Source organism: Saccostrea cucullata, unplaced genomic scaffold (assembly GCF_032062105.1).
Source record: "Saccostrea cucullata isolate Sc308-1 unplaced genomic scaffold, CSIRO_AGI_Scuc_v1 ctg323, whole genome shotgun sequence".
Taxonomy (NCBI): domain Eukaryota; kingdom Metazoa; phylum Mollusca; class Bivalvia; order Ostreida; family Ostreidae; genus Saccostrea; species Saccostrea cuccullata.
The window spans coordinates 15,968-42,412 of record NW_026931249.1 but is presented as its reverse complement, the minus strand read 5'-3'; the positions used below and the strand labels follow the sequence as shown (position 1 = coordinate 42,412).

Genomic DNA, 26,445 nt, shown 5'->3' with positions numbered 1-26,445 from the left:
AAATAGGCCTAACAGCAATTTAACTGACTACTAGATACTAGCTTATAAGACTTGTAAATTACTTATTTAAGATAGGGTGGAAACAATAATGTATACAAGAAGTATTACTTAAATAAACGAGTTCTTGTTCAAATCAGTTGTTTTTAAAAGCATCTTATGTTACTTTGAATAAATATTTATCACATGTATACTGTTCTGAGGATATTCAATATACCCCCCTTGAAAAGTGGGAGAGTATATAGTGATTGGGATGTCCGTCTATCTGTACTTCCGTCCATCAGTCTGTTACGCTTTGTGGTACCCATCTCTTATCCGTAACTCCTGTACCACTGAATGAATTTTAATGAGACTTTCACAGAATCTTTGTTATATTGTGCCCCTTCTCTCTTACTATTTGATTGGTCACATATTATGGGTTTTCCATAGCAAAACATGGACACTGTTATTCTTTTTATATTATTGAAGGGTATCCATCTCTTATCAGAAACTCCTCCTATGCCATTAAATGACATTTAACGATACTTTCAGAGATTCTTAATTACATATTTCCATTGTGACATCATGATCTGCCACTTATTTTGTGTCTCCTAGAACAAAACAGGGACTATGCCATTATAATCCTACGGGAGGCGGGGGTATCATTTAGTGAGCTCAGTGTTCACAGTACCTTTAGTTTAGTCTTGCAGTTCTACAAATTTTATGCGACTGATTCATATCAAAATGATTTTTTTTATTTATACTTTTTTCCATTGTTCAATCTTAAAATAAAAAAAAATATTTCCTCATTAAATACATATTTTTTAATATGCTTGCACGGATGTACTGCATAAATGATTTTTATATTTAAGTAAGTGCATTTCTCTGAATTTAAACAATCGTGAACCTGACGCTCACGAGTGCGGCATTGTACATTTGCCTCTTCCAATAGTTTTGTTTTTGTTTTTTGGAAAACAACAACAATTCTATATATTCTGAAATTATTAAATATTAACTACTCTTTGAAAATTCGGCAACCTTTAAAGATGAATTTGGAATCCTGGAACGCAGAACTATCGGAGTTTTTGATTGGAAATGACAGTGTGTTGATTCTTTATATCATCGTTGGAGTTTTCGGAAATGGCCTTGTTCTCTTTATATACCTTGTACGGATGACTAAAAAGAGCGACGATCGCTACTTCATTCCCTCCCTGGCGGCGATTGACATTTGTGCGTGTGTCATTGGATCTTCATACGCATTGGCCCTGAATCTCCTACCCGTAAGATTTCCCGGGGATTTCCTCTGTCGCGTTCTGTGGTTCCTCAGTCAGGCCTCTACAGTATCTGGAGGAACTCTACTCCTGGTCATCGCAATCCATCGCTACATGAAGGTGTGTCGTCCGTTCTCCAATACCTGGTCATTGAGGGTCAAAAGATTGGTCATTTTGGGAACAGTAACTGTTTCTACTCTTCTATCGATTCCTACAATTTTCTTGTATGGGGAGATACAAGTCGTTAATGACCACTACAGAGACAACAATGTAACCCTGGTCGGATACAGATGTGGAAATATTTCGGATCCAAGAGCGCTTTTAGGATACAATATTTTTTTGTTGGTGTTTGCCGTTTCCGGGGTAGCCATTCTTACAATTTGTTATATCTTCATTGCAAAAACCATCTACAGTAAAGTCATGATGTATCGAAAATCGGTAAAACAAATGCACACTATTCCAAAGCCTGAACTCTCAGTCTCGACCGTTTCTGACATAAAACGGAAAAGTAAAAGTATTGAACCTTGCAATAATCAACAACATGAAGAAACTGGGGAGTTCCATGAAAATTCAAACGAACACGACCGAGAAAATGATGACAAGTTTCAGAATACTCACAAAGATGAAAAGTCAAATCACCACAAGAGAAGGTCTCAGGATATTCTGTTGAATGCACACATTCCAGCAATGAAGTACCACTTCACACATTACAGATACTCTTACATGTTTATGACAATAACCATTGTGTTTGTGATCGCTTACTTGCCCCGGATCATCATTATGCTGCTAGAGTCTATATTTGGAATTGAGTTTTGGAACAAACCGGACTCTGTTATAATAGGGTTGATGTTTTTGTACAGACTGTATATCCTTAATCACGTGGTTAACCCTTTTATTTATGGTTTCTTTGATGCCAGATTTCGACATGAGGTAAAACTTTTGCTTAGCAGGCACAAGAAGGGGTCTCTTCACCCAGAGAGCCAAACTGGCCAATGAAAGTAGAGAACTGACAGCTTAACTGGCCAATGAAAATAAAGAACAAACAGCCAAACTGGCCAATGAGAACAAAGAATAGGTAACCAAAGTGACAAATAGGATTGATTGAAAAAATTGCTATATATTAAAAAGGTGTGTGATGAACTTTATTTCTTACCCCTGTGTAATTTAAAAGAATTTTGTGCAATTTTATGATGCCTTGTTACATGTACTTTGTACATCTCCTTGTCGTCAAATTGTACATGGATTTTGTGTGGCAATACGATTTTTGTTGGTCTTCTTATGTCTTGAAAGCAACCAAAAGTTAAAACGAAAATTTAATTAGTGATTAACAGTATACATGTATACTTTAAAATTACTGATTACGTACTTTTTTACGGGCTCACAAGCTAGTTTTGAATTACAGTTTCTGTTCTATTTGAGCTGGTAGAAAAATGGGCAGATTTTCTTATTTGTCATGGCATTCAATTTGAGTACACTTTTTTAATTTTCCGATAAAAAAAATTTCACTCAGAAAAATGTACATCTATACTAGAAAGCTGTAACATTTTTGCAGGAGCTGATTTGGGCAATTGCCAACAAACTACAAAAACTAAGTGTGCTCAGAGACATATAATAGTGTGTTACACTGTTGAAAATGTTTTAACAGGAAATGTTTTTTTTTTTTAGTAAAATATTGAATAGTCGAAAAATGTTATAAGCTTTTGCAAGTATTAAAACTTTGTTTGGTTGGTTAAACGATAGAACTTAGAAAGCAAAACGGATTCTCTGTATTTATGCAACCAGTGGTGGTGGAATAAGGCTATTTCATTAAGTTTTTAATGATCAGTACGTATATAATTACAAGTTCAAAAAAATTGACCCTCCTTCATGAAATAAAACTCCTTTTCAAACACAAGAAAGGGGTTTTCACGAAGAAAGTCGAACTGGACAATGAAAAATAAAGCATAGACAACCAAACTGGCCATTGAGAATAAAGAAAAGACAATTTCTTTGGTTAATAATGAGAATTAAGAACATCAGAATTAAGGTGGTTTAATGTAAATTTTCAACATGATCACTTATTTTGGTTCCTAATAGAACTGTGACCTTTTTTTACATTGAAATTATTAGTTTACACATGTACAAAAAAAAAGGTTTATTCGCCCTCCCCCGACTACGGATGATAAAAATGTGTTGGTAGGTTAAAAAAAAAACATTTTCAACATCAATGTTGAATTTCCAAAATTTATTTTACAGACTGCAAAACTTATTGCTTCCTGGAAGTGAAATAAAATTTTGAATTGGCCCTTGGCCGTTTTCAGCCAGTTGGCCGTGTGGCAAATTAATACGTGTACTAGTAAATGCTTAGAGATTACCTTCAATTGTAATTTTTGAAGATTGATTATCATTTTTACTACTGTCAATTAGTTTGTGTTAATTACAAAAAAGAATAAAAGCAAAATTTATAGTCTTCGTGTTTTTAAAGAGAAATAGAAGTATAGCTCTACGTGTACTCCTTTCAAGCCTGAAAAAAAAATAATTGTAATCATGAAATGGGTGCGTAAACAATTACTGTAAACCAACTTTTATTCGCGTGCGAGAAATTTTCGCGAAGTTCGCGAGAGGCTCGTCATCGCTATTTCAAACCGGTCCTTAAAATATTTTTCTATTAAAAACAGATGCAAAATGGCTTGATCGCGAAAATTAATCTTCGCGAACTAGTTTCTCCCTGGTAAATCGCGAAATAAAGTCGTCGCGAATAAAAGTTGGTTTACAGTATTTTTTCCAGCTTTGACAGGGTGCATTAACACTTCGATTTGCGGTGCTCTCTGCGGTGCTCTCTGCTTGAAGTAATTCAAATTGGATAAACTTTATTTTGTAGCAAAACAAACCTACAAAATCTAAAGACTTCTTATAGCACAAATAGTTTCCCAGAACCATTTAAATACCACAGTCTATGATTGTTTGAAATACAGATAATAACATATCTGTTCAGATTTTGCAATAATCTGATAATGAAATTTAAACAAACCAATTTTACTACGCAATATTAGCCCCCTAGGACCACTTTTTTGACATTCTTATTTAAATAACCTATAAAAAGAGGACAATTACAACACTTTTTTTAATTTTTGGGTCGGATTGGAAATACTTTTTTTATACAATAAAGTTCAATAATTCGATAGTGCGCGTAAAAAGCTTTTTCGCATGGGTTATCTTTCAGAACTACGGATGTTGCAACACATATCAAATAGGCCTGATAGCAGAAACTGCGTTTGTATGGAGAACAATACTAAAACGTTTTAACATTGTGGTGGGACATTGCAAAATATTTTGATAAAGAAGTTCAAATCAAGGTTATAATTTGTATTGGTACAAAAGGGTAAAGAATACATCGTATCTCTCTAATTAGCAATTTGCTGCACATTCCTAAAGTCACTAGGGTCACCTTTAATGTTGAAAATTCAGTATAATTTAGATTCCTGTACCAAATTTACATAAAACTCCTGTCCCCTGCATTAATAATGATTTGAAACCTTGGAGTACTGGCAAAACCAATCGAACATTTCAAAATTTCCAGTTACTCAGTATTTAGGTGAAATAATGATTTTCATCCATTTTTCTCCCTCGAGCAATGCATCTCGGACAATTAAAATTTCTCAACTCCGGTACGGTACTCATCGGGGTTTTTTTCTTTTTAGCATAAGGAATATATACTGAATTTAGTAATTATATATAGATATTGAAAAAATGGATTCCATGTTATTCTAGTGAAAGAGACTAGTTTACGTATAAGTGTATATCGTTCTTGTTACATGAATATTACATGTACTACATTAATTAAACATAATTATATAAACTAAATCAAAGAAATCTAGAGGTAGTTTCTTTAATAATGTGAAATATCAATCATTCCAGAGACTGAAATATATATTCTTACAAAATAATAAAATCGCAAAATGGAGTGCCAAATATGTCAGAGCAGTAAAATGCTGCTGCTTTTCTGTGTTGTCTACAACTAAGAGACACAACTAATAAATCAGTTCTCATTTGGAGGGCATCAAATCTTGGTTATTTAGCTATAATACATGCACGGTCAAATTTACTCATTCCTTTATAAATATACATGTACCTGTATAAAAAGAAGCCGACACAAGTCCAAACAGAGATTCAATAGACAATATCACAGACAAGACCAAGTGAGTTGTTGAATGGCGACCATTTTGAAAGGACAGATAGAGTAACTAGTTGCAGGTATATGTCAAATAGATAATACACGAAGATATCACAGTAAGACAAGTTCAGAAAAGTTTTACACCTGTAGATTATTTTGGTGGTTCCGCTGGAGTCGGTGCATTTTCTCCACCAGCTGGAGCAGGTGGAGCAGCAACTATTTTTCGATGCAAAAACATCCACATGACCTTTTTAAATGAAAGTGACCCTAATCCACCGCCGTCAAACTTCATTGCTGGTGTGTCTAAAATTTTGACTAGTTCCCACCCATAAGTTCCAAGCTGTTCGAGAACTGGTTCCCATGCTGGGTTGAAATGCGCCGTGGTGCTACCAATTCCACCCATCACCATTTTACCGGGGGCGTTATACTCTATCATCGTAGCTTCGTATACTGGTTTGTTATCGTTTAGCTTCGACTGCTCTTTTTCGAAAATAAATACGCAGTTCTGGTTGATCGTTATTTTGGACGTGAAGAACCCATCCCGGAAACCGCTATTGTTTTGGTCCATGAAGACGTCTACTAGTTTCCAACCCGTGCCAAGGTACTGTGACGTCACACCTGCCCAGTCCATCTCGACGATCCATTTTCCTCCCATTGCCATGGCCATTGTCCAGGTGATTTTCATGGGAATTGTAACACACTGGTAAACGTATCGGTCGGAGGATGGGTTCCTGGGTATCTCAAAGAAGATGTCCACACCTAGAACTATACAGACAGTGGAAATATTAATTTTATTATAAGATAACACAAAAATTTTACAGTCAGAATACTTTCAATTTTTAAAAAAGTTATGAGTTTGCGTTAACATGCACGTATCGATGAAAGAAAAATATCTGGTAAAATTTTTATCCATTGAGATTTTTCGTTCAAAATTACTGTTTGCTTGATGTCTTTCAAAATAATTTTGAAGATATTTTTAGTATGAACCAAAAAAAATCAACTAAGAAAAAACTTACTCATGTCTGGACTTTGGCCAAAGAAGCAAACGTTCATAGCACCTTGGCCACCAAAGGCGCCTGCAGCGGCACTTGTTGCTCCGGGTTGCTTCACATTTTGAGAGTTAAACCCTGTTATTTCAACACAAAGAAGTCTAGCCCCGTTTGCAGCCTCGTTCGTAATTGTTTGAAATATGTGATTGGCGTCGGCAGTAATTTTTGCATCGCCCATTCGGAATACTCCGTAAGTGAAAACTTTAGAGGGCAAATAGGACTTGACGACTTTGAGTGACCATTGCTGAGGTAATTCGTCCTCGGGGAGTTTCCTACAGATGCCTTGATACTTGTGCGTTTGCTTGACGTTAGCTGTAACAAAGCCACTGACTGTGAGCGAAGCTGGAATAACCGAAAAGGTCAACAAACGGAATCCAAGGTCATACAATGACCCCAAAGTGACGCTGTAAACCTTTTCATCCAAGGTCATTAGTGGCATGCCTGCAGTAGGCATAAATGCCAGGTTAGACTGCTCCACGTAAGTAATTGCGAAGTTCTCAAACCGGTATTCACATGGGGCGCCATGATAGGGAGGCTGTGGGGGTATCCCAACAAGCGTGGACTGTGAACTTCCGCCGCAACCCATACCTGAGAATATTCTGAAAAATAACAAATATTTAATCTCATTTATTTTTAGAGAAAAATCTAAAAATCACATATATATCTATGAAGTGAATGTTTGAATGATTAACGATTTTTAAGTTTTGAAAGAGATGTGTGTGTAGATATAGGCCTAAATAGCATTTTTTTTACCAAAATTAAAGGAATGGTATTCTTAAGCTTTTTTCCCAATTTAGAAGTAATCCGTATATAAAAATACGGTTTTCTACAGACATTTTATGACTGTCTACGACGTGGTAAATCTTATTCCAACTGACCTATTCTCTAAAACTTTTTTCTACGCAGTTTTTGCGATGCATTCAGCTGGTATTTAAATGTTTCTGAAGAGATAAACTTTAAGTGCCGTTCCGCTTTGAACTTTTTTCGATGTAAAATTAACTTCTCTCCACAACCATAAATCATAATGTATGATATATACTACATGTACAAAATTATTGACCTTCCAGTCATCTTATAAAAGGCAGGTCAAACCCGCCAACAAGCATGCAATACTTTAATTTTTATGAGAGAATGCAAAAAAGCAAACTTACCTTTCTGCTTCCACCCGTTAACTGCTGATCGACTATATTGTCAATTAAATGTCCTTAGCTTAAAGAGGTCAGTGACCAATATAGAACAAGGGGGTTTTGCAATATGCAGAGATCAGATTGATAACATGCTTCTACGATAAGTTATATCCTCGCATTTTGCAATATATACTGTAGGCGAAATAGTCCGGTAATTTTTCAGTTTTAATGATTTATACCATCGGCCTTTGTTTGACAGTTGCTCGTGGATTCCATCGATAGAGGAACTAGCAGCCGTTTGTCTCTCAAGTGCAACTATTCATATATTTTTGCTCTATTTCGCACGATCAACAGTAGAATATTTTGCAATATTCCAGCTGAAATTTGATACGCCTGTTCTGGGGTTGTTCGTCGATCAGTTAAAAAACAACACAAAACTGATCGATAAAAAAACCATTAAATCGATTATCCCGAAGATGGGAAATTTTACAATAAACTACTAACTAACATGCATTGTGGCCACGGGCACTTGCTTCGTTTACGGGGCAACCCTACATATTTTTACCATAAGTAGAGGGTCCAGTATACAAAACAAGTGCGTGTGATTGTGGCAATGCAATATGAACCAAATTCACATTTGTTTTAGCATGCCCTGAAAAACTTTTTTGTGAAAAAAAGCTTATGCATGGTGTAAATATAACATACACTCAGTTTTTTTTACTGATGGTGGCACTGGTTTGTACGTCTCCAGTCCCTCGATATTTCTTTTCGCAGAGCTATGAGCTAAATTCGGTTGGAAGGAAAGAGAAGATTGATTGATTGTATGTTGTTTAACGTCCCTCTCGAGAATTTTCCACTCATATGGAGATGCCACCACTAGCCGATGGAGAGCTGCAAATTTTGTCTTGTACTCGGCACTTATGGCCATTAAGTAGTGAAGGATCTTTTTTAGTGCCAGCACCTGCTGCGACACGGGACCTCGGATTAAAAGGTCTCATCCAAAAGACCGGTCTCCACGTCCCACAGTGGGATTCGAACACGCAACTCCTTACTTCGCGACTCGAAAGCAGACGCTCTAACCACTGCGTCGCGCATGCAGGCTAAGGAAGAGGAGAGGAAAATGTAAAGAACATGCTTTTTGCCCCCCCCCCCCCACACACACACACACACACATCAATCCATTATCAGAGCAGTCAACTATCGGATCATAAATATTGAAGTCTGTTTTATGTGATACTGGTTTTTCTGATATACGTATCAAATAAGAAAGAAATATATTTCAATACATGTACACTAGACTATCGTAAGGATGTCTGCTCCTTAGTCAAGAATGGTAACTCTCATTTAATTAATCTCAAAACAAAGCTTAAAATTGATATCTATCTAAGGGTATGTCGTAATGTTGTATGTAGCTCAGAAAGTAAATGCAATAACACTTACAGTCATCAACGTTTTTTCTCAATACTTTTTTCAACGTATTTGGACAAATATTTAATATTCTCCTCGTCCAAAAAATACACAATGTAGAATATTAGTACAATTCTCTGTTATCCTTGGACTTTCACATGTTTCAGTAAGGTGTAGAATATTAGTACAATTCTCTGTTATCCTTGGACTTTCAGTAAGGCGTGGCATTCTCGACGTTACATAATTAGCGTTTGAATTTTACATAGCCTCCCATTCACTGTTGAAATATACATTGGATTGAATTTCAGGCGAATGTCAACGAGTGTAGCGCTGATCCAATGACAGCGTTTAATTGACAAAGAGGTGGGGCTTAAGTCATCTCATCGTTGTCAACAACGATTTAAAGTTGCTAATGTTATTAAATTCCTAACCAATGAGAATGTATTCACCATTTGAGAGACGTTAATTATTAGTGTCTAGAATGCCACACCTTACTGAAAGTCCAGGAATGACAGAGAATTGTACTACATGGATTGTATGAATATTATCCTTCAAGACCTCATTCAGTCACATGTTTGCAAAGGATTGTGGCTTGTATGTAATAAAGTCCAGGGATATGTAAATATTTGTTTTTCCAACCACATTTTAGCTATATGTATATAATACAACAATGAATGTAAATATTTTAATTTAATAAATTGTATAAATTCTGATGTCAACAAACTCTGCTTTAATGTTGGATACATAAACCCTTGAAACAGATATGAGTATATTAATAAATTACATGTATTTTATACTAATAGTCATTGCCCAGTAAAAAAAGTATCTTCTTTCTGAATTTAGTACAAAAGTAGTGATTATATCAAAGTTAAAAGTACCTAACAGCTAATAATACCTATGTTTATTTCTTTACTAGTACATAATAGTAATCAAAAAACCTTCAACATGAAAGTGCTTTTAAATGTTCCAAATTGATACATGTCCAATTAAAACTTATCTCAAACACTATGGGAGAATGAAAAAATCTTTGAGATATCAATAGATTTGATGAAATACTATTTCATTGTACTTGTATTAAACCTTGCCTTCTTGTGTAGAGGGGATAGTTATAGGCATTGTATGCCTATTGCCCAATCTATTCAGTAATCAGTATTCTGAATATATATTGTTTAAACCAAAATTCTGTTTGAAAATAATGATTAGGACCTTCAAATCACTTTGATATATCCATGGTATTCAAAATATCAAGTTAAAGATATGGAAATTCAACTGTACATCAAATATATATCTGTATCAATTAAGAATTAATGTTCAAATACAGATTGCAAATCAGTACAAAAATTCATGTTCAAATAAAAACTGCAAAACATTTCAAGATAGTGATACAAAGGATTTCTCAACAAGACTTTTACAAAAGAAATACAATTTCAGATAAGGATTTCTCTTTTGAGCATCATAAATTAAAACATGTACTTGTATTACATACAAATCAAAAAAAAAAAATAAATAAAGACATCAATAAGGCATCTTGAATGGGACTCTTGCACAAGAAATAAAATTTCGAACACAAAAAAATATCAATATTAAAAACCTCCTTAGGAGGTTAATTATCACAATTTCTTTGCAGAGAATGACGAACTCAGTGTTTTAAGGGAGACAACTCTTTGATGAGGGGAAAATTTTGGACAGTTTCTGAATTTTCTGTGAAGACACACCATCAAAGAAACAGCAACAGTTATCCCTAACATCATGTAGCCCAAAACTAATGAGGGATGCTCTGCCTGAAATATTAACACAAAGCATTCCTTAAGACACATTCCTCTTACTTCAGAAAAAAGTATCGTGAAAGTAGGTGAAAAATACATTTTTTTTAGGCACATATATGTATCTGACTGACTGAGAAATCAAATCTTTAAGAAATTACATTTATTTTTATGAATATAAACATGGCTAGCTTAAATACTAATTATTATCTGATATATCAATAAAACTTGTCTTCTAATACTCTTTGACTACCCTATAATTTTTTTTTTGGAGTTTACAAAACACGCTAACGGTCTTGTATGATGATATTCCATAGTTGGAAATTTACAAAGGAGTGAAGCTTTGACCACGTTGAAAACTTACATTAGGATTAACCATTTCTGGGTGATTTCTAAACTTCCATTCAGACAGGTGAGTTATAATGTTGATGTACAGTGGATGAAGGGAGCTGACCACTTCCTATATAAAATAGAAGAATTTCAATACTACAATTTTTTTTTCTTTGCTTGTCAACTTTTTCAGGTTACTCAAAATTTTTTTTTCTCTGGCTGCCCCCCCCCTTTCAAAACAATGCTATGTGGCTGGAAAATGACACATTTCACAGGATAGAAAAATTAGTTTATATCATATTACCTTAATTTGTTTCCAACTTGCAATATCTTCTTGATGTTACATATAAATTTTGTAGTACATAACACAACATTTTTTAATAAATTTTAAAAATCGACATGCAATTATCTTCTTAAAAAAAAAATTTATGATAGAAAATTTGATTTATCAGAAATTTATTTAATCACTACCCAAGTTGTATGCTTACAAATATGACAAAATAAAAATGACTTAACTGGTATATACATTGAAGAACATATAGGAGTATGATATCAGTATGTATTTACTGACCTTCAGGTTTTGACTTTCTGGATTAAACAGATCAAAACAGCTGGGTCCTTTATGCTGTCTTCCCCACAACTCAACGGTAAAGGAGAAGGGGATCTACAGGTAAGATTTAAACTCAAATAAACAGCGGTACAAGATGCATTATAATATACTGTAGATCATAAATTTTTTTTTTGAGACCTTACTTTCATGAGATTGATGCTTATACATGGGACAAGATTATTACGGTACAAATTGTGGTTATATTGCTCTATATAATCTGTACTTATACAAATATGTTTGAGAACAAAATTTTTCGCAAAGCTGATTGGCTTTACACTAAATTATGTTTATACTACATGAATCAAAGAAAATATCTCCCAAATAAAAAATTATATACAGTATTTAATTCAAGTAATAGTCAGATAATTGAATTCTTGGTAGTGTGGGACAGATTTAAAACCTTCCCATTATCTACTTTTTTTACTCCTGCCATGTAGTCGAATATGGTGCCGTCGGCAGTGTAATTAATCAGCTGAGGAGCAGTTCCGTATCTGTACTGGTACTTGGTGCAGCGAGATAAACGAGAAGCCATATGGACCATCTCCTTTATATTGTCTGGCTTTCTTTGGATTTCCCTAGATCTTGTATCTGTAAAATATAATTTCTAATACATATTAATGGATTTACTTGCTAGATAGACCACAGGATTGTGGTGTTTTAACCTTTAATTTTCCTCATTGATAAGAATATCACTATGCATACTAAAATATTATAGAATGGTGATGCTGATGGTAGTGATTTTTTTTCAATGAGGAGAATAAAATGTCTGACAAGGGTCTGCAGTGCTCTACATGCACACTGCAGGACATAATTTTTTGATATTTAATTAAAAATAAGTTTCAATGAATTCATCATGTTCATAGATATGTATTTTACAGCTAAGCCTACAAGCTTCTTAGATAATTAAATAAAAATGTTAGCATTTCGTAACTAGTACAATCAAAATCAGACCTGAATATGGAATGTATATGTGATTGATCCCTGAATGGAAAGAGAAGAAAGCATCAAAGGCTACCTCTGAAGTTATTGCCTGGAAAACTTTACTTTCACGTTCTGAAAAAAATGAACAATATGAGAAAGATGTATAAAATCTAAAAGTCACACTTGATTCAAAGCCAGCATCACTTCTTTTAATAAAGATAATTTACAGTAAAACTTTTTTTATCTAGAAAACATTCGTTTAAAAGAAATTGTTCGCATTAGTCAGCATTCCGATTAAATAATATTTTAAATGATAGACTTATTGAATGGGACAAAGTTTTCAAAGAATATGGCAAGTTTTCGTAATACACAACAATGGGATTAAACAAGTTTCACTGTAATGGAACTTCTCCCATAATCACCTGAGAATGGTCTCTTTCCTCTGAATTCTTCATCACCGGGGTCATCAGAACTCCCCTTCCCTCCAAACTCCCACCCAAAGTTTCTGTCTAGATCCACTCCTGTACTGGTTCCTCTCCAACAGTAATTCTTCTTTTGTTCTACATAATGCCGTCCATCTGGGTTAGCCATCAGTATAATGTATATGTCTGCTTGTGACAGAATTTGTTTCGTAAACTTTCTAGAATATACATCTGCGGAAGGAAGAAGGCCACCTGTTAAGTTTTTAATGAAGTGTATTGCACTTTCTACTGGTAGAAATTCTCTGGCATGTTCTCCATAGGAGAAAAGTAATCGAGGTTTATTTTTCCGGCTATTGGAGTCTTCAAATTTTTCAAGTTCTATGGATTCACTAAAATTTGATATGTGCAAAAGATACTGGAGTCTGTTTTCCCTCGACTTGAACTGAGTGTGAACTTTCACATAGTTTGGAAACTTGGACAGAAGATTAACTTCTTCTTCCATGTGTTTTAAATTATGGTAAAATTTGTAATTTGGCACATAGATTTCTTTTTGTGATTTCACATTCACACACTGTATATAGCTAAAAAGAAAGACGTTCAAGATAATAATTTGAACCCAAATTGTCCTTTGAAAAAATCCATCAATGACTCTATCCTGGGTCGTGAATAAATTGTTGCACATCCATAACATTTCTAAGTTGTCAAAATATTTGGTCTTGAGTAGTTGGAACAATTTTTGTGATAGGAATCAACATCACACAGCAAAATTGGCGTCTGTTAGGAGTGTACAGTGAATGACGAACTCTGTCACAGCCAGTAAGATGTAAACAAGAAAGACCCGTTTAGGACAAGTTAGTTAGAATAATCTAACTGTGTCTCGGTACAAGCCCTCACCACAGTTAGAATACCACCCATATACTCGTAATGTAGCAAAAAATTGCAGAATCGCAACGAAACGATTTTGAAGGATACAAACGGATTTGCACAGAAAATAACTTATAAATTAATCAAAACAAACCTTTTTGAGATTGCTTATGCCTTTTATCCCAAAAAATAATCCATATAAATACGTAAATCCAATTAATTTTCCCAACGTTTTTCTCTCCATTCAAATGTTTACATTCGGAACTCTCTAGATTGTTCTTAGTAAATGCACTATGCGGGTTATTCTTTTTGCTACATTACGAATACACGGAACGAATTCTATCGTTAAACCGGGTCCGTAGGACAAAATCATTTTAACGATAGAACATTCTATCTAAGGACAAGTGCACACAATCCAGGTCTGAATATTTCTGTTATTTCACATGTAAATATCATGCTGCAAGGTATGGTACACCCCTGTAAAATTAATTATGTATGCTACTATGTATAACGCGTTCGTTCAATGACAGGTTATCATTTTAAACGTATTTTGCAGCAATGTGGTGTGTTTCTTTCACGATCTATTTACATTTCCATGGTCCGTCTCAGGTTCTTACTTTTACAATTTTAAAACTAATTTAGGAACCAAATAGATGTTGTAAATTTCCGATTAAAATTTTAGACCTTTTATTTACAAAAAAAGAGGAAAACGATTTTTTTAATCAAAAGTCCAGAGGTCAACAAGTTAATCGTTAAACGCTCGTACAGTATCGTTGTAAAAAGGCCTATAATAGAAGTGTTTGGTAAAGAATGGTAAAAAATTCTCTTTACAACGACAAAAGCTGTAAAATTACATATGGGTTTTACCACAAACAAACTGTTCTATTTTGCATCAATCAAGTCTCAACATGCCAAAACATGTTAAATGTAGGTAGAACTTTCAGTTTCAAAATATGACGTCATAATAAGTTTTCCTTCGGAATACCTTGCGAAAGTACGACAACCAAAACAAGCAGACGACACGGGATATTTCGATCAGCTGTTTGTGTGTGTTGTTCGCAGACAGACACTGTACTAAAGAAATCATTGCGATTCCATACTCATGTTACCATTTAGGACTACCAAAAAGACATTCAAGAATGAAGAAAGCAGAAATGTTCAAAGAATTCCATTGGTTGGTCAAGATGCAAATGACAGATGCAAAGTACAGGTCGTAAAAGGTCGCGATACCCACCAGGACTTTTTGAGTTTGGTCGACAGTTTTTGCTACCAGGATTTTGACGAATCCAGTGAAGAGCACAGGGTGAAGAGACCACGGCTAGCTCTACGTGAGGATGAGAGGATTCCAGTCTACAGGTTTACAGGAGTGGGGTTTTATACAGAACATTCCGTTTCCAATCGACATCATTTTGCTGTAAAGAGGACAGAAATGCGGGCATACTTCAGACTTTTAGGCAAGTAGATACTTTAAATTATAATTTTTATGGCCTCTCTGTCTATTCTTTAACGTTATAATATACTGGTAGTACACAATATATCGACACCCAAAAGTAAGTTACCCCCCCCCCCCCCCCACACACACACAACCACCACACACATACATACACACGAATTAAAAATAGAATTTTGGAGTTAGACTGTTTTTCTACACCCCTTCTATTTTAAAAATCGTCTCTACAAGCCTGATTTAATGTATTTCTGTCTGATTTTATCCACCTACAGTTTATGCTTTGTGGACGTCCAGGTTGTCGACAACCTTAATTTATTACTCGTTAGTTTTGATGTTGTTTGATATCTTTATACCCTTCTAATTTTTACATGTAGAAGATGATGTTATTCAAGAATTTCTACTGAGAGACAATTGCAAAAGGATATCCGATAAGGTATATACTCGAAAATGTGCATATTTCAGTATTCAGTAACTGCAACCGATAAAAATTTAGACCTATTTAATTTTTGAACGTTTCCAATTTTTTCAGTATCTATTGGCAATGGTGTTTGCTTACTTTAAAAGGGCACAAATGAAAACAAGGGATTATACAAGAATGAACTTCTTCCTTGCTCTGTAAGTACTGCCTGCAAATGTATGGACAGAGAGGGAGTGTGTGTGTGGCAGAGAAAGATGGGGGAGGGGGGGGGTAGAGAGGAGAGAGTGGGAATTAGAGAAAAATAGAGTGTATCGAAATATAGATTGACAGACAGAGTAGAGAGAGAGAATGCATTGGGACTGAGAGAGAAATTCTGATAGAGAGAGCTTTTCTCATAGGTTAAGATTTAGGTTGGTGAGGGGGGGGGGTAAATCAAATAGGGAAGGTTTTTAGCATTAGCTTCTTTTATTTTATAATCTTTAATATTAACTGTTAATATTTTTTCCCGACACAGTTACCTCGCCAATGACATGGAGGAAGATGAAGAAGATGACAAGTACGAAATCTTCCCCTGGGCTCTAGGTAAAAAATGGAAGGACAGGTTCCCGCGTTTTCTCAGGAAGAAGGATTTGTTTTGGGCTAGAATATCGTATAGAGCTGTTGTTAGTCGGCGCTGTTGCGAAGAGGTTGGTATGAATGTATTTTTTCTTAGTGATATCAAACAATCCCAAAATCAAAAGTTTCCCAGTTAAAAAAAGGATTAAAAAATAAATAAAGAATCGTAAATATATGTCTATATAAAAGTGTTTAATATTACCCGGTGTAAGCATTTTGATAAATACATGCCCATTTTGATTCAAATAAGCTGGGCTTTGATATTAATATTATAACATTTATTAAAATGAAAGATTATGGACATCTATCCTGACCACGTGTGTTGGAAGAGGAGCCGCCCCTTGCACCACAGCGGTGCCATCAGGAGCTACGTGCGTGACTCTGAGGAGGATGACGGGTACCCCCGGGGGCCCCACGCCAGCCCCCGCCGGTGCCGCGCCTGTGAGCCCTTCGACAGTCAGTACGACTCCGCCAGTCCGGACAGGGATGAGTGGATTTTTTCCGGCGACGACATCTTTGACAATTCCCAGGAAGACTCCAGATTCGACATGAAACGTAAGATATCCCATATTTTTTTTTATTTGTCAATACTAAAAAATATAATTAAATGTCGGGAAATCAAAAAATATGCGGTCAATCGTTGATACTTTTGGCTACCACAGGCACCTGGCGAATTGATGGTGTAACCTCCTTATAGCTTCGGAAAAATTGTATTAGGCACAATTTTGACAAAATCTTATTTAAAATACATGATTTCCTAGTCTTTCATTCTTATATTTCGATATCTGATATCATACCGCTTTTGTTAAGATTTTCTTTTTAGGCCAGCATTTTTTTTATTTTTAGGTTTACAAACCCGCCGCTCAAGTTTTTGAATTTTCAGAAGAAAAAAAATAAAATTGAGAAAAACAGAATTTTTTCTTTCCGATGTCAAATTTGAGTCGGGATCGAGATTTCAAATTTACGAACTCGTACTTCCGGTTTTAAACGATGAAGGGAGATTTGTGTCAAGTCCATAGCAGCACTAAAGCTTGGTTTAATGTAAATATTTATCGATAGGAGTGCCATTCAAAACGTTTCACCCGTTCAGACAACAATAAAATGCTGACGACTTTGTTGCAAAGTGACATGTTGGTGAGATAATAATGTATCCGTATTCAAAAGTAACTGTCTGTAATTGTAAATTATTTTCCTCCCACAGGTTTAAAACTGCCCATGGTAGCTATTGTCAGAGATATTGTTTAGGTTTCTGTCATAGCTTACAGTCTTAGCAGCATTCTTCAGAAAAGGGTAGCTTATGCATCAGATGTAATGAATAAAACTATTGGAGAAGTTAAGTCCACTTGAGGAAGAAATAAACAATAGCCTAAAGAAATAAAATATTTCAACTATTTAAAAACAAGAATATACAAATATATACAGGCATGTAGTATCATTTATGGCAGCCAGAAAAATTATTTTACACTTAATTGAAAAAAATTCCACCCTACTCCTCAATACTCCTTGGGAATACCCCCTGTCTGTTTTATGAAAGGAATTATTATTTTTATAGGTCTCAAGTATATTAATATTTTAGAATAATTTCTACCTAACACACATTAAAAACAAAAATGAAGATATATTAAAAGAGATTTAAAAAATTAATTTTAAAAAAAAATCTGTATTTTGTCCAACATCAAAAGATTTATATCACTGCCCCCAACTGGTAGATGATGAAATAAACAATTAAAGGTTGTATTTTCCCATTTGTAACCTTTATGTGTCCAGTGACAACAAGCTTGTTAGGAGAGCATAAAAAAAGAAGCAAAAATTAATGTAGAAAAGTCGATAATGTATCCAAAATATAATTTTATTTTTTTTTTAATTTCCTCCTCCTACGGGACTTTTTCATTCTGATGTTCGTAAACCTAAAAATAAAAAAATGCTGGCCTTATAGAGATTGGTCATTTGTTATATACCCTATAAGGCCAATTTCTAAATCTTAACAAATGCAGGAAATTAGATAAAAATATTTTGATAAGTCTTTGTGCCTAATAAAATTTTCAGAAGCTAAAATGGGTGGGGATGGGGGGTACACAATCTATGCGTCATTTGCCTACATGTATTATGTTGGCTATTGATTAAAAAAGAGGTAGATTAATAATTACTTGCATGAAAGAATTGAAATATGACTTTGTACTAAAGCTATATGCTTTTTTTTCTGTTTCAGCACTGAAGAAGAATCTTCCGAGTAGCAGTACAGACTGGCCCGTGGCTGAGGAGTGATGAGTGTTGTGTGTGAGATTTTCTTCTCTCTATCATTCTTTCTTTCCCTTTATACTGACTCCTTGAATATATTAACTTTGACTGATGCTGTTACTGTGATATTTGATTATTATGATGTCATGAAATAAATGAGAAATCTATAAAATATTTCTATTGTTTTTAATATTTTGTCGAAAATTAAGAGAGAGAGAGAGAGAGAGAGCAAAAACTAAAATCAATTAAGAAATGAATTTCATTTTTTAAGATTCATGAGGTTATGAACTACGACGCTTCACGCCGGCATATTTCATGAAGAGCGTTAGCGCTTCATGATAAATATGCCGGCGTGAAGCGTTGTAGTTCATATACCTCATGAATCTTTAAAAAATTAAATTCATTTCTTATATTTACATTATTTTTCTGATGACTTGCCATAAACTGAGGCCGTTCAACTGTCATTTTTAAAACAAAACTGTGTGCACTATATTTTTTTTACTTTTAAGCGTCAAGAGCGGTATAATGACGTAACAATGGAGATATTCATGCTTCTTTGTGATACATACCTAATGTAGTTCATGAGAAAATATACTGCATTTTATTTTTTAAAGAATCATAGGGGAAATTTATTGGAAATATAAATATTACAAAATATACTGCTTTTACAAGCCGAAGCTTGACCTCGACACCAGCGTTGTAATAATGGATTTGGGAGCAGTATAAAATTGCTCTTTTAAAAGATTTGAAAAAATCCAAACATTCCAGAAAAAAATGAACCACTTTTAGTTACATTGCAACGGCGGAAATTTCAGGCATTTAAACATCAGAATTTGTAGAAAACTCAACATCAATATTTTATACATGTTATTGGAAATATGATTTGTTTCGTTTTAGGAACAAATAAGACAGAGAGTATTTACAACCTATTGTTATAATGAATGACATTCGGAACCACAAGGGTTTGGTTAAGATCACGTTGTTCTCAGGAAGGGTTTCGTTACCAAGGATATATATTTATAAGAGGTGAATTAGTGTTTAATTACCAGTATAGGACGATACGTAGTGCACAACTGGCAACGCACTTTGAAAAAATTACGCACTTTGAAAATTTTTTTCGAAGTGCGTTAAAATTGGGACCAACTCAACGCACTTTGAAAATTTTTTTCAAAGTGCGTTAAGAGTCTACATCAATGTATTTTACCATGAAGACACTTAACGCACTTTGAAAAAAAAGAATCATATTTTAGTAATGGAAAGATTTTATTTGTTATTTATCTTTCAAAAAACTTACCCTAACCCTAACCTCAAAAGAATTGATTTACTACCGAGGAGAAGACGGGTATAAGATACTTCAGTCCAAATGTTTATCTTTCCAATACATATGACAGGTGTCGGTAACAAACGGGGGAGGGGAGCAATAAACCCAAAAAGGGTAAGCTGCATTTTCAATGCTTATACGATGTATATATCTTTCCAAAATAAGTGGGGGGCTTCGTCTCCCCCTCCCCTGGCCCTTCGCCCGGTCTCGATGTCTATATATATGCTATACTCAAAACATTCATATAACAAGAAACATTGATGTAACCATCAATTGTCGCCCGGGAAATACATAAAGTAAACAATGAAAATGACTCTTGATTATCAAATCGCTGCAATATGTGTGAAAAGGCATGCGTCTAATAGATGGAGACGATAGTTGTGAATATTTTGAAAACTTGTAGTCGGATAAAAATCAATCAAAAACGATGCCATTTTCAACTTGAATAATTCCTCAAGTAAATGTTAGCTGCATAAAAGATAAATTGAAGTTAGACACACGCATCACCTATATTTAAAAATGAATATTAATTTTCAATTTTAGAATATAAAACACGAACTGTGCAGAGTACGTTTTTATCCGAGAAGTAAAATTCGATGTTCTAAAAAAAGGGACCTGTCGTTTTTTCGATAGTATATGATAAGCAACTTTAAATATTAAATATGAAAAACGTATATATTTTTACAGATTCACTTTATGGAAGTAAATATATTATGTATTTCGTAATTTATAAACTGAAAGAACATTCTGATTAACAATCTTTTCAATGTTTAGAAAACCTTTAATTCTAAATAACTACTCCCACCCCAATCCCCATACACCAACACTTAAACTTATATGTATAGAGCAGCCCGGTCCTCCGGGCTGCAATTATGTATTTACCTAACTGGTATGACGTTGAAAACTTTCAATATTAAATGAGTTAATTAAAACAGATGAAAACTAGAAATCTTTAAGTAACAGTAAAACGTATGAGACAGAAAAAATTTTCATAGTTTTGAACAATCAAATTGCCCCCTTTTTATTATGATGAATGCTAAGTTGCTTAAAGCTGTCCTCTGTTAGTGCCCCCTATACACCTTTACATCTACTTATCAATGACTAGAATTTAAAAGAAAAAAGAAACGAATTAATGATCTTAAACAACGTCACTCTATTTTTCAAGACCCTTTTCCCTTTTATTTTATCAAAACCTCAAATATTTAAAGGTACTTGGACACAGATTTTAAGTTTTTTCATTACGACTTATATATTTAAATAGCATTTTACACAAAAATTAATTCAAAATCTTATTTCATTTATAAGTAATTAAAATTTTTATTTTTGTGGCGGGTTTGATTGACACGTCCTTGCACTTTCACAATTTTTAACTTTATTCTCAATCCTTAGGAAAAATGGCAAGCTTGTGTATTAATGAAAAATATTAATACTATAATTCAGAAAATTCAGAGTAGAAATGTTCGAAAGTAAAACAAACACACAATATATATTGTCAGTCCGTGCAGTGGTGAGCAGACTTTGGCGATTAAACGCACCCGGTGAATCGTAAACACCAAACAATAACAGGCTCTTGCCTTGTTTACAAAAACTGTGTACATAACACGAGTGTGCTCGATTTGCTAAACTCTGTACACAACGGAATGACAATACTTGTGAAGGAGTTTTGCTTTCTAACATTTCTACTCTGAATAAAATAATTTTTCTGGATTTAAGTTTTAATATTTCTCAATAATACACGACAAGATTGCCACTTTTCCTATGGATTAAGAATAAAGTTAACATTTGTCAAAGTGCAAAGATGTGTCAATCAAACCCGCCAAAAAAATTAACGTTTTAATATCTTTTTAATGAATTAAGATATTTAATTAATTTTTGTGTCAAATCCTATTAAAATATATAATTCGTGATATTATTATCATAACAAAAATAGCAGTAAATTTAAAAATCAAACATTTTATGTATTGGCATTATTTGGCTTAGAGATAAAAGATGCGAGCTCTGAAGATAAAAATAAATCATTGGAATCAATTATATTTACTTGGGTATGAAAGAGATGGATTTGGTAAGAAGTAATTAAAGAGGCTTACCAATAGGAATTAAACTTTAAACCGGACGGTCCCACAAAATAAATCATGGGAATGCAACTTTGTAATATAGGGAAATTCCTCCAAAAAGCAGAGGCACTTAGAGATTTACATCTGTAAACTGAGTTTTTCCATGTTTTGTTGGAAATATTGTATGCAACAAGCAGTATTAACTTAAAAGAAGTATATGTAAATATTTCATTTATGTATATTAATTGTGTGCTTTACATCCTGTATCTTGTAATTATGTTATCTGATAAGTCATATGACTTAAGGAATAAATAAACAAACAAACAAGCTGCTACTTATTTGTTTATGAAAAGATTTATTTGGTTAGGGTGAAGAAGGAACCAATAGTATTAACGACGTTCGATCCTGATATTTAAAGTCTTAAACTTATTTTGCAAAGTATATTTTTAGTTTCTACATACATAGCTTAATTAAAATTCAAATCGAAAAATGGGGGTCAATACGATTCTTTTGGCGCTACAGTACATTTGATATGACCTTTTTGCACTGAAATTTGTGTCTTAATCAAAAGCATGAAACAAAATCAACTCTTAGTTTGTTTAAAAGAATACACTTTAAAAGTGTGACTAAGAAAAAAAAAATTCAAATTGCTTCGCATCATCAATTATTTGACCTTTCTGCACTAATAAAATGTGATTTTTCCGGCATTGAAAATTTAATAAGCAAGAAAATTATTTTAAAGTCTTTAACTTTTTCTGATTTTAAGCAAGTAGGTCAAAGGTATCTTGAATATTTAGAAAAGAACATCAAAAGTTGGGGTATATGATGTAAATTATTTTCAGAGATTACTAAAAAAGTGTCAATTTTACGATAAAATTGACTGAATTTTTTCCCGGGTTTTCAGAATATATTTACTATATTTGTCACACTTGTTGAAAGAATTCATAAGAAATAATTTAATAGATATTTCAGAACTATTCTCTACTGAGAAGTCGACGGCTCGTTTCAATACTCCCCCTCAAAAAATTCCAATTATTTGCAGTTTCCGTTCATTTTCTTCTTAACCGTTGTACATACTGAAATGAAATTTGGTATACAGATATATCACATAAATATCTTGGTCAAGTTCTGTTTTAAGTACAATTGCACCATTTTGACAGAGTTATGCCCCATGAACTTAGAAAAATTTTGATTATTTGCAGTTTCCATTCATTTCCTTTGCAACCATTGCACATACTGAGATGAAATTTAGTATACAGATTTATCAGAGGAATGTCTAGGTCAAGTTTTATTTTGGATATGATCGCACCATTTTTGACAGAGTTATGCCCCTTGGACTTAGAAAAATTCCAATTATTTGAAGTTTTCGTTCATATTCTTCACAACCATTGCACATACTGAGATGAAATTTAGTATACAGATTTATCAGATGAATATCTAGATTAAATTCTGTTTTGGGTACCATTGCACGATTTTTGACAGAGTGATGCCCCTTGGACTTGAAAAAAAAATCCAATTATTTGCAGTTTCCTTACATTTTCTTTGCAGAGGTTGCACATACTAAAATGAAATTTGGTATACAGATTTATCAGATGACTATCTTGGTCAAGTTCTGTTTTGGGTACATGTACAATTGCGCCATTTTTGACAGAGCTATGCCCTTTTGGACTTGGAAAAATCATTATTCTTACTTATCAATACCCAGCGATTTGTGAGAACCATATGTGTTTTTTTTAAATACCAAGAGACTAAAAATTTAATTCTATCCGTGCTCGTGTGTATGCACAAGTAGTTCTTCCGAATTTCCTCTACACATATACATGTGTACCTGGATGAAGGTTTGTTTACATTTGTTTGCAGTTGTTTGATCAAAATATGATTGTTACTTTTCTAATTTTAATATCACTGAATTTATGATCAGATGATGTCAATGCAGTTCTCACATACTTGTGTATATATCAGGTATGAAACTTCACATATGCAGTTGTCGCCCGCGTGGTGCAGTGATTAGAGCGTCTGCTCTAGAGTCGGGAAGTAAGGAGTCCATGATCTTACTTTGCTGGTGTAAATCCCACTGTGGGACGTGCAGACTGGTCCTTCAGATTAGACCGTATAAACCGAGGCCCTGTGTTGCAACCACTATTGAAATAACGACCACTATTGAAATAATTATATCAATAGTGGTTGAGAGTGCATTTCAATAGCAAACATAGTTAGTAACCAATATTGAAATACGACCACTATTGAAATAATTATATCAATAGTGGTTGAGAGTGCATTTCAATAGCAAACATAGTTAGTAACCAATATTGAAATACGACCACTATTGAAATAATTATATCAATAGTGGTTGAGAGTGCATTTCAACAGCAAATATAGTTAGTAACCACTATTGAAATACGACCACTATTGAAATAATTATATCAATAGTGGTTGAGAGTGCATTGCAATAGCTAATATAGTTAGTAACCGCTATTGAAATACGACCACTATTGAAATAATTATATCAATAGTTGGTGAGAGTGCATTTCAATAGCAAATATAGTTAGTAACCGCTATTGAAATACGACCACTATTGAAATAATTATATCAATAGTGGGTGAGAGTGCATTTCAATAACAAACATAGGTAATTATCACGATTGAAATACGACCACTATTGAAATAATTATTTCAATATTGGGTGAGAGTGCATTTCAATATGGTAATCATAGGTTTCAACCACTTTCGAAATACTAACAGTATTGAAAGAAAAGATTCACCGCGTCAGTAAATTTTGAAGTAATTATTTCAATATATATTGGTTTTATTGTTTAATGCACTATTAAAATCAATAATTTAATCCATTTTGAAATTTAATTTCAAAATTGAACATTCTTTCAATAGTGTTGCATCCTTTGTTTGTTATTGAAATGAATCTCATCCACTATTAAAATGATTAACGTATAAGCACAATTTTTAGCGAGGATTTAATTTTGGCATTATTAGCAAGGGTTCCGAAATCGCTTAAATTAAATATCACAAAAAATAAACTGTATTTAATTTGTAATGGCTTCAAATTTGCATTTTGCCATAATTTCCACTTATATGGTATTTCAATTGTAGTCGTATTTCAATAGTGGTAACTATCTATGTTTGTTATTGAAATGCACTCTCATCCACTATTGAAATATTTATTTCAATAGTAGTCGTATTTCAATAGTGGTTATTACCTATGTTTGTTATTGAAATGCACTTTCACCCACTATTGAAATAATTATTTCAATAGTGGTCGTATTTCAATAGTAGTTATTACCTATGTTTGTTATTGAAATGCACTCTCACCCACTATTGAAATAATTATTTCAATAGTGGTCGTATTTCAATAGTGGTTATTTCTTATGTTTGCTATTGAAATACACTCTCAACCACTATTGATATAATTATTTCAATAGTGGTTGTATTTCAATAGTGGTTACTAACTATGTTTGCTATTGAAATGCACTCTCAACCACTATTGATATAATTATATCAATAGTGGTCGTTATTTCAATAGTGGTTGCAACAGCCCTGTATCGCTTTAGGTGCTGGCACAAAAAAGATCCCTCTCTGCTCAAAGGCCCTCAGTGCCCAGCATAGGAAAAAATTTGTAGCCCTCCACCGGCAAGTGGTGGCATCTCCATATGAGTGAAAAATTCTCGAGAGGGACATTATAAATAACGTACAGTCAATCAATCACATCTGCAGTTTATGTAAATTTTTGAATATTTCCATGTGTACCACTATTTTCCCTTTTAAAGTATTGCCCCAACTAAAAATAAATGAAACATAGTATAAATATTATAAAACTAGAGGTACGGTGGGCAATGAACTCCGACACTAAATGATACCCACCACTTCTCATATGATAATGAATGTGTCCATGTTTTGCTATGGGAAACCCCAAATATGTGTCGGATCAAAAAGTAAAATAGGAGCTGCACAATGGCAATATGTAATCATACTGGTACAGATTCTGTGAAAGTCATCAAATATCACTCGGTGGTATGAGAGGAATTAGCAGATAAGAGATGTGTACACCAAAGCATAACAGACAGACGGACATACCGATTACTTAATATACCCTCCCGCTTTTCAAGCTGGGGGTATAATAAATTACATGCATGCATCAATCTGTGTAATGAAAAGATATTGTTTAAGATAATTTACATTGATGTTTTGCATTTTTGTTTGTAAGAATACATGTATTTAATTTACATATTGATTAATTATTTCAATGTGTTAATGAAAAGTTATTTTCTTTTTTGTTTTTTTATTAGGGCCCCGCAAGGATTTGCGGGTGCCCTATAGTAATCACTCTGTCTGTCCGTCTGTCATTCTTCTGTCCACAAATTTTCTATTTTTTCCTAATAACTTTTTTTATGGTAGTCCAATTAAGTTCAAATTTGGTATGGTAGTTCAGTAGGCAGAAAGACATA

At 33.7% G+C, this 26,445-nt stretch overlaps 4 protein-coding genes across 4 annotated transcripts; 2 read left to right on the top strand and 2 right to left on the bottom strand.

Moving 5' to 3' along the window:
- The first annotated feature begins 1,000 nt into the window (after positions 1 to 1,000).
- On the top strand, positions 1,001 to 2,326 carry LOC134231956 (cholecystokinin receptor-like). The gene has a single exon (XM_062713909.1). The coding sequence runs from the start codon at positions 1,023 to 1,025 to the stop codon at positions 2,241 to 2,243; it is 1,221 nt and encodes a 406-aa protein (XP_062569893.1). The 5' UTR covers positions 1,001 to 1,022; the 3' UTR covers positions 2,244 to 2,326.
- Positions 2,327 to 5,101: 2,775 nt separating this feature from the next.
- LOC134231955 (uncharacterized) lies at positions 5,102 to 7,915 on the bottom strand. The gene is made up of 3 exons (XM_062713908.1): positions 7,601 to 7,915; positions 6,417 to 7,048; positions 5,102 to 6,165 (listed from the first exon to the last, which is right to left on the bottom strand). The coding sequence occupies exons 2-3, from the start codon at positions 7,033 to 7,035 to the stop codon at positions 5,552 to 5,554; spliced, it is 1,233 nt and encodes a 410-aa protein (XP_062569892.1). The 5' UTR covers positions 7,036 to 7,048; positions 7,601 to 7,915; the 3' UTR covers positions 5,102 to 5,551.
- A 2,159-nt stretch (positions 7,916 to 10,074) lies between these two features.
- On the bottom strand, positions 10,075 to 13,876 carry LOC134231942 (carboxypeptidase A5-like). The gene is made up of 6 exons (XM_062713894.1): positions 13,030 to 13,876; positions 12,638 to 12,739; positions 12,102 to 12,274; positions 11,648 to 11,740; positions 11,111 to 11,206; positions 10,075 to 10,764 (listed from the first exon to the last, which is right to left on the bottom strand). Exons 1-6 carry the CDS (start codon positions 13,718 to 13,720, stop codon positions 10,594 to 10,596), a joined length of 1,326 nt encoding a protein of 441 aa, XP_062569878.1. The 5' UTR covers positions 13,721 to 13,876; the 3' UTR covers positions 10,075 to 10,593.
- Positions 13,877 to 14,879: 1,003 nt separating this feature from the next.
- LOC134231943 (speedy protein 1-B-like) lies at positions 14,880 to 18,780 on the top strand. The gene is made up of 6 exons (XM_062713895.1): positions 14,880 to 15,347; positions 15,718 to 15,776; positions 15,873 to 15,958; positions 16,276 to 16,447; positions 16,670 to 16,931; positions 18,586 to 18,780. Exons 1-6 carry the CDS (start codon positions 14,996 to 14,998, stop codon positions 18,639 to 18,641), a joined length of 987 nt encoding a protein of 328 aa, XP_062569879.1. The 5' UTR covers positions 14,880 to 14,995; the 3' UTR covers positions 18,642 to 18,780.
- Positions 18,781 to 26,445: the final 7,665 nt, after the last annotated feature.

What these genes read in the sequence shown, in the direction of transcription:
- LOC134231942 (XM_062713894.1), bottom strand. Translation starts at nt 13,720, where the DNA reads ATGTTATGGATGTGCAACAATTTATTCACGACCCAGGATAGAGTCATT. An exon ending in CATATACATTCCATATTCAG is followed by an intron (nt 12,275 to 12,637) that starts GTCTGATTTTGA and finishes TATATTTTACAG; the next exon opens with ATACAAGATCTAGGGAAATC. An exon ending in CAGAAAGTCAAAACCTGAAG is followed by an intron (nt 11,207 to 11,647) that starts GTCAGTAAATAC and finishes TATTTTATATAG; the next exon opens with GAAGTGGTCAGCTCCCTTCA.
- LOC134231955 (XM_062713908.1), bottom strand. Translation starts at nt 7,035, where the DNA reads ATGGGTTGCGGCGGAAGTTCACAGTCCACGCTTGTTGGGATACCCCCA. An exon ending in TGGCCAAAGTCCAGACATGA is followed by an intron (nt 6,166 to 6,416) that starts GTAAGTTTTTTC and finishes CTGTCTGTATAG; the next exon opens with TTCTAGGTGTGGACATCTTC.
- LOC134231943 (XM_062713895.1), top strand. Translation starts at nt 14,996, where the DNA reads ATGTTACCATTTAGGACTACCAAAAAGACATTCAAGAATGAAGAAAGC. An exon ending in GGCATACTTCAGACTTTTAG is followed by an intron (nt 15,348 to 15,717) that starts GCAAGTAGATAC and finishes TTTTACATGTAG; the next exon opens with AAGATGATGTTATTCAAGAA. An exon ending in ATGAACTTCTTCCTTGCTCT is followed by an intron (nt 15,959 to 16,275) that starts GTAAGTACTGCC and finishes TTCCCGACACAG; the next exon opens with TTACCTCGCCAATGACATGG.
- LOC134231956 (XM_062713909.1), top strand. Translation starts at nt 1,023, where the DNA reads ATGAATTTGGAATCCTGGAACGCAGAACTATCGGAGTTTTTGATTGGA.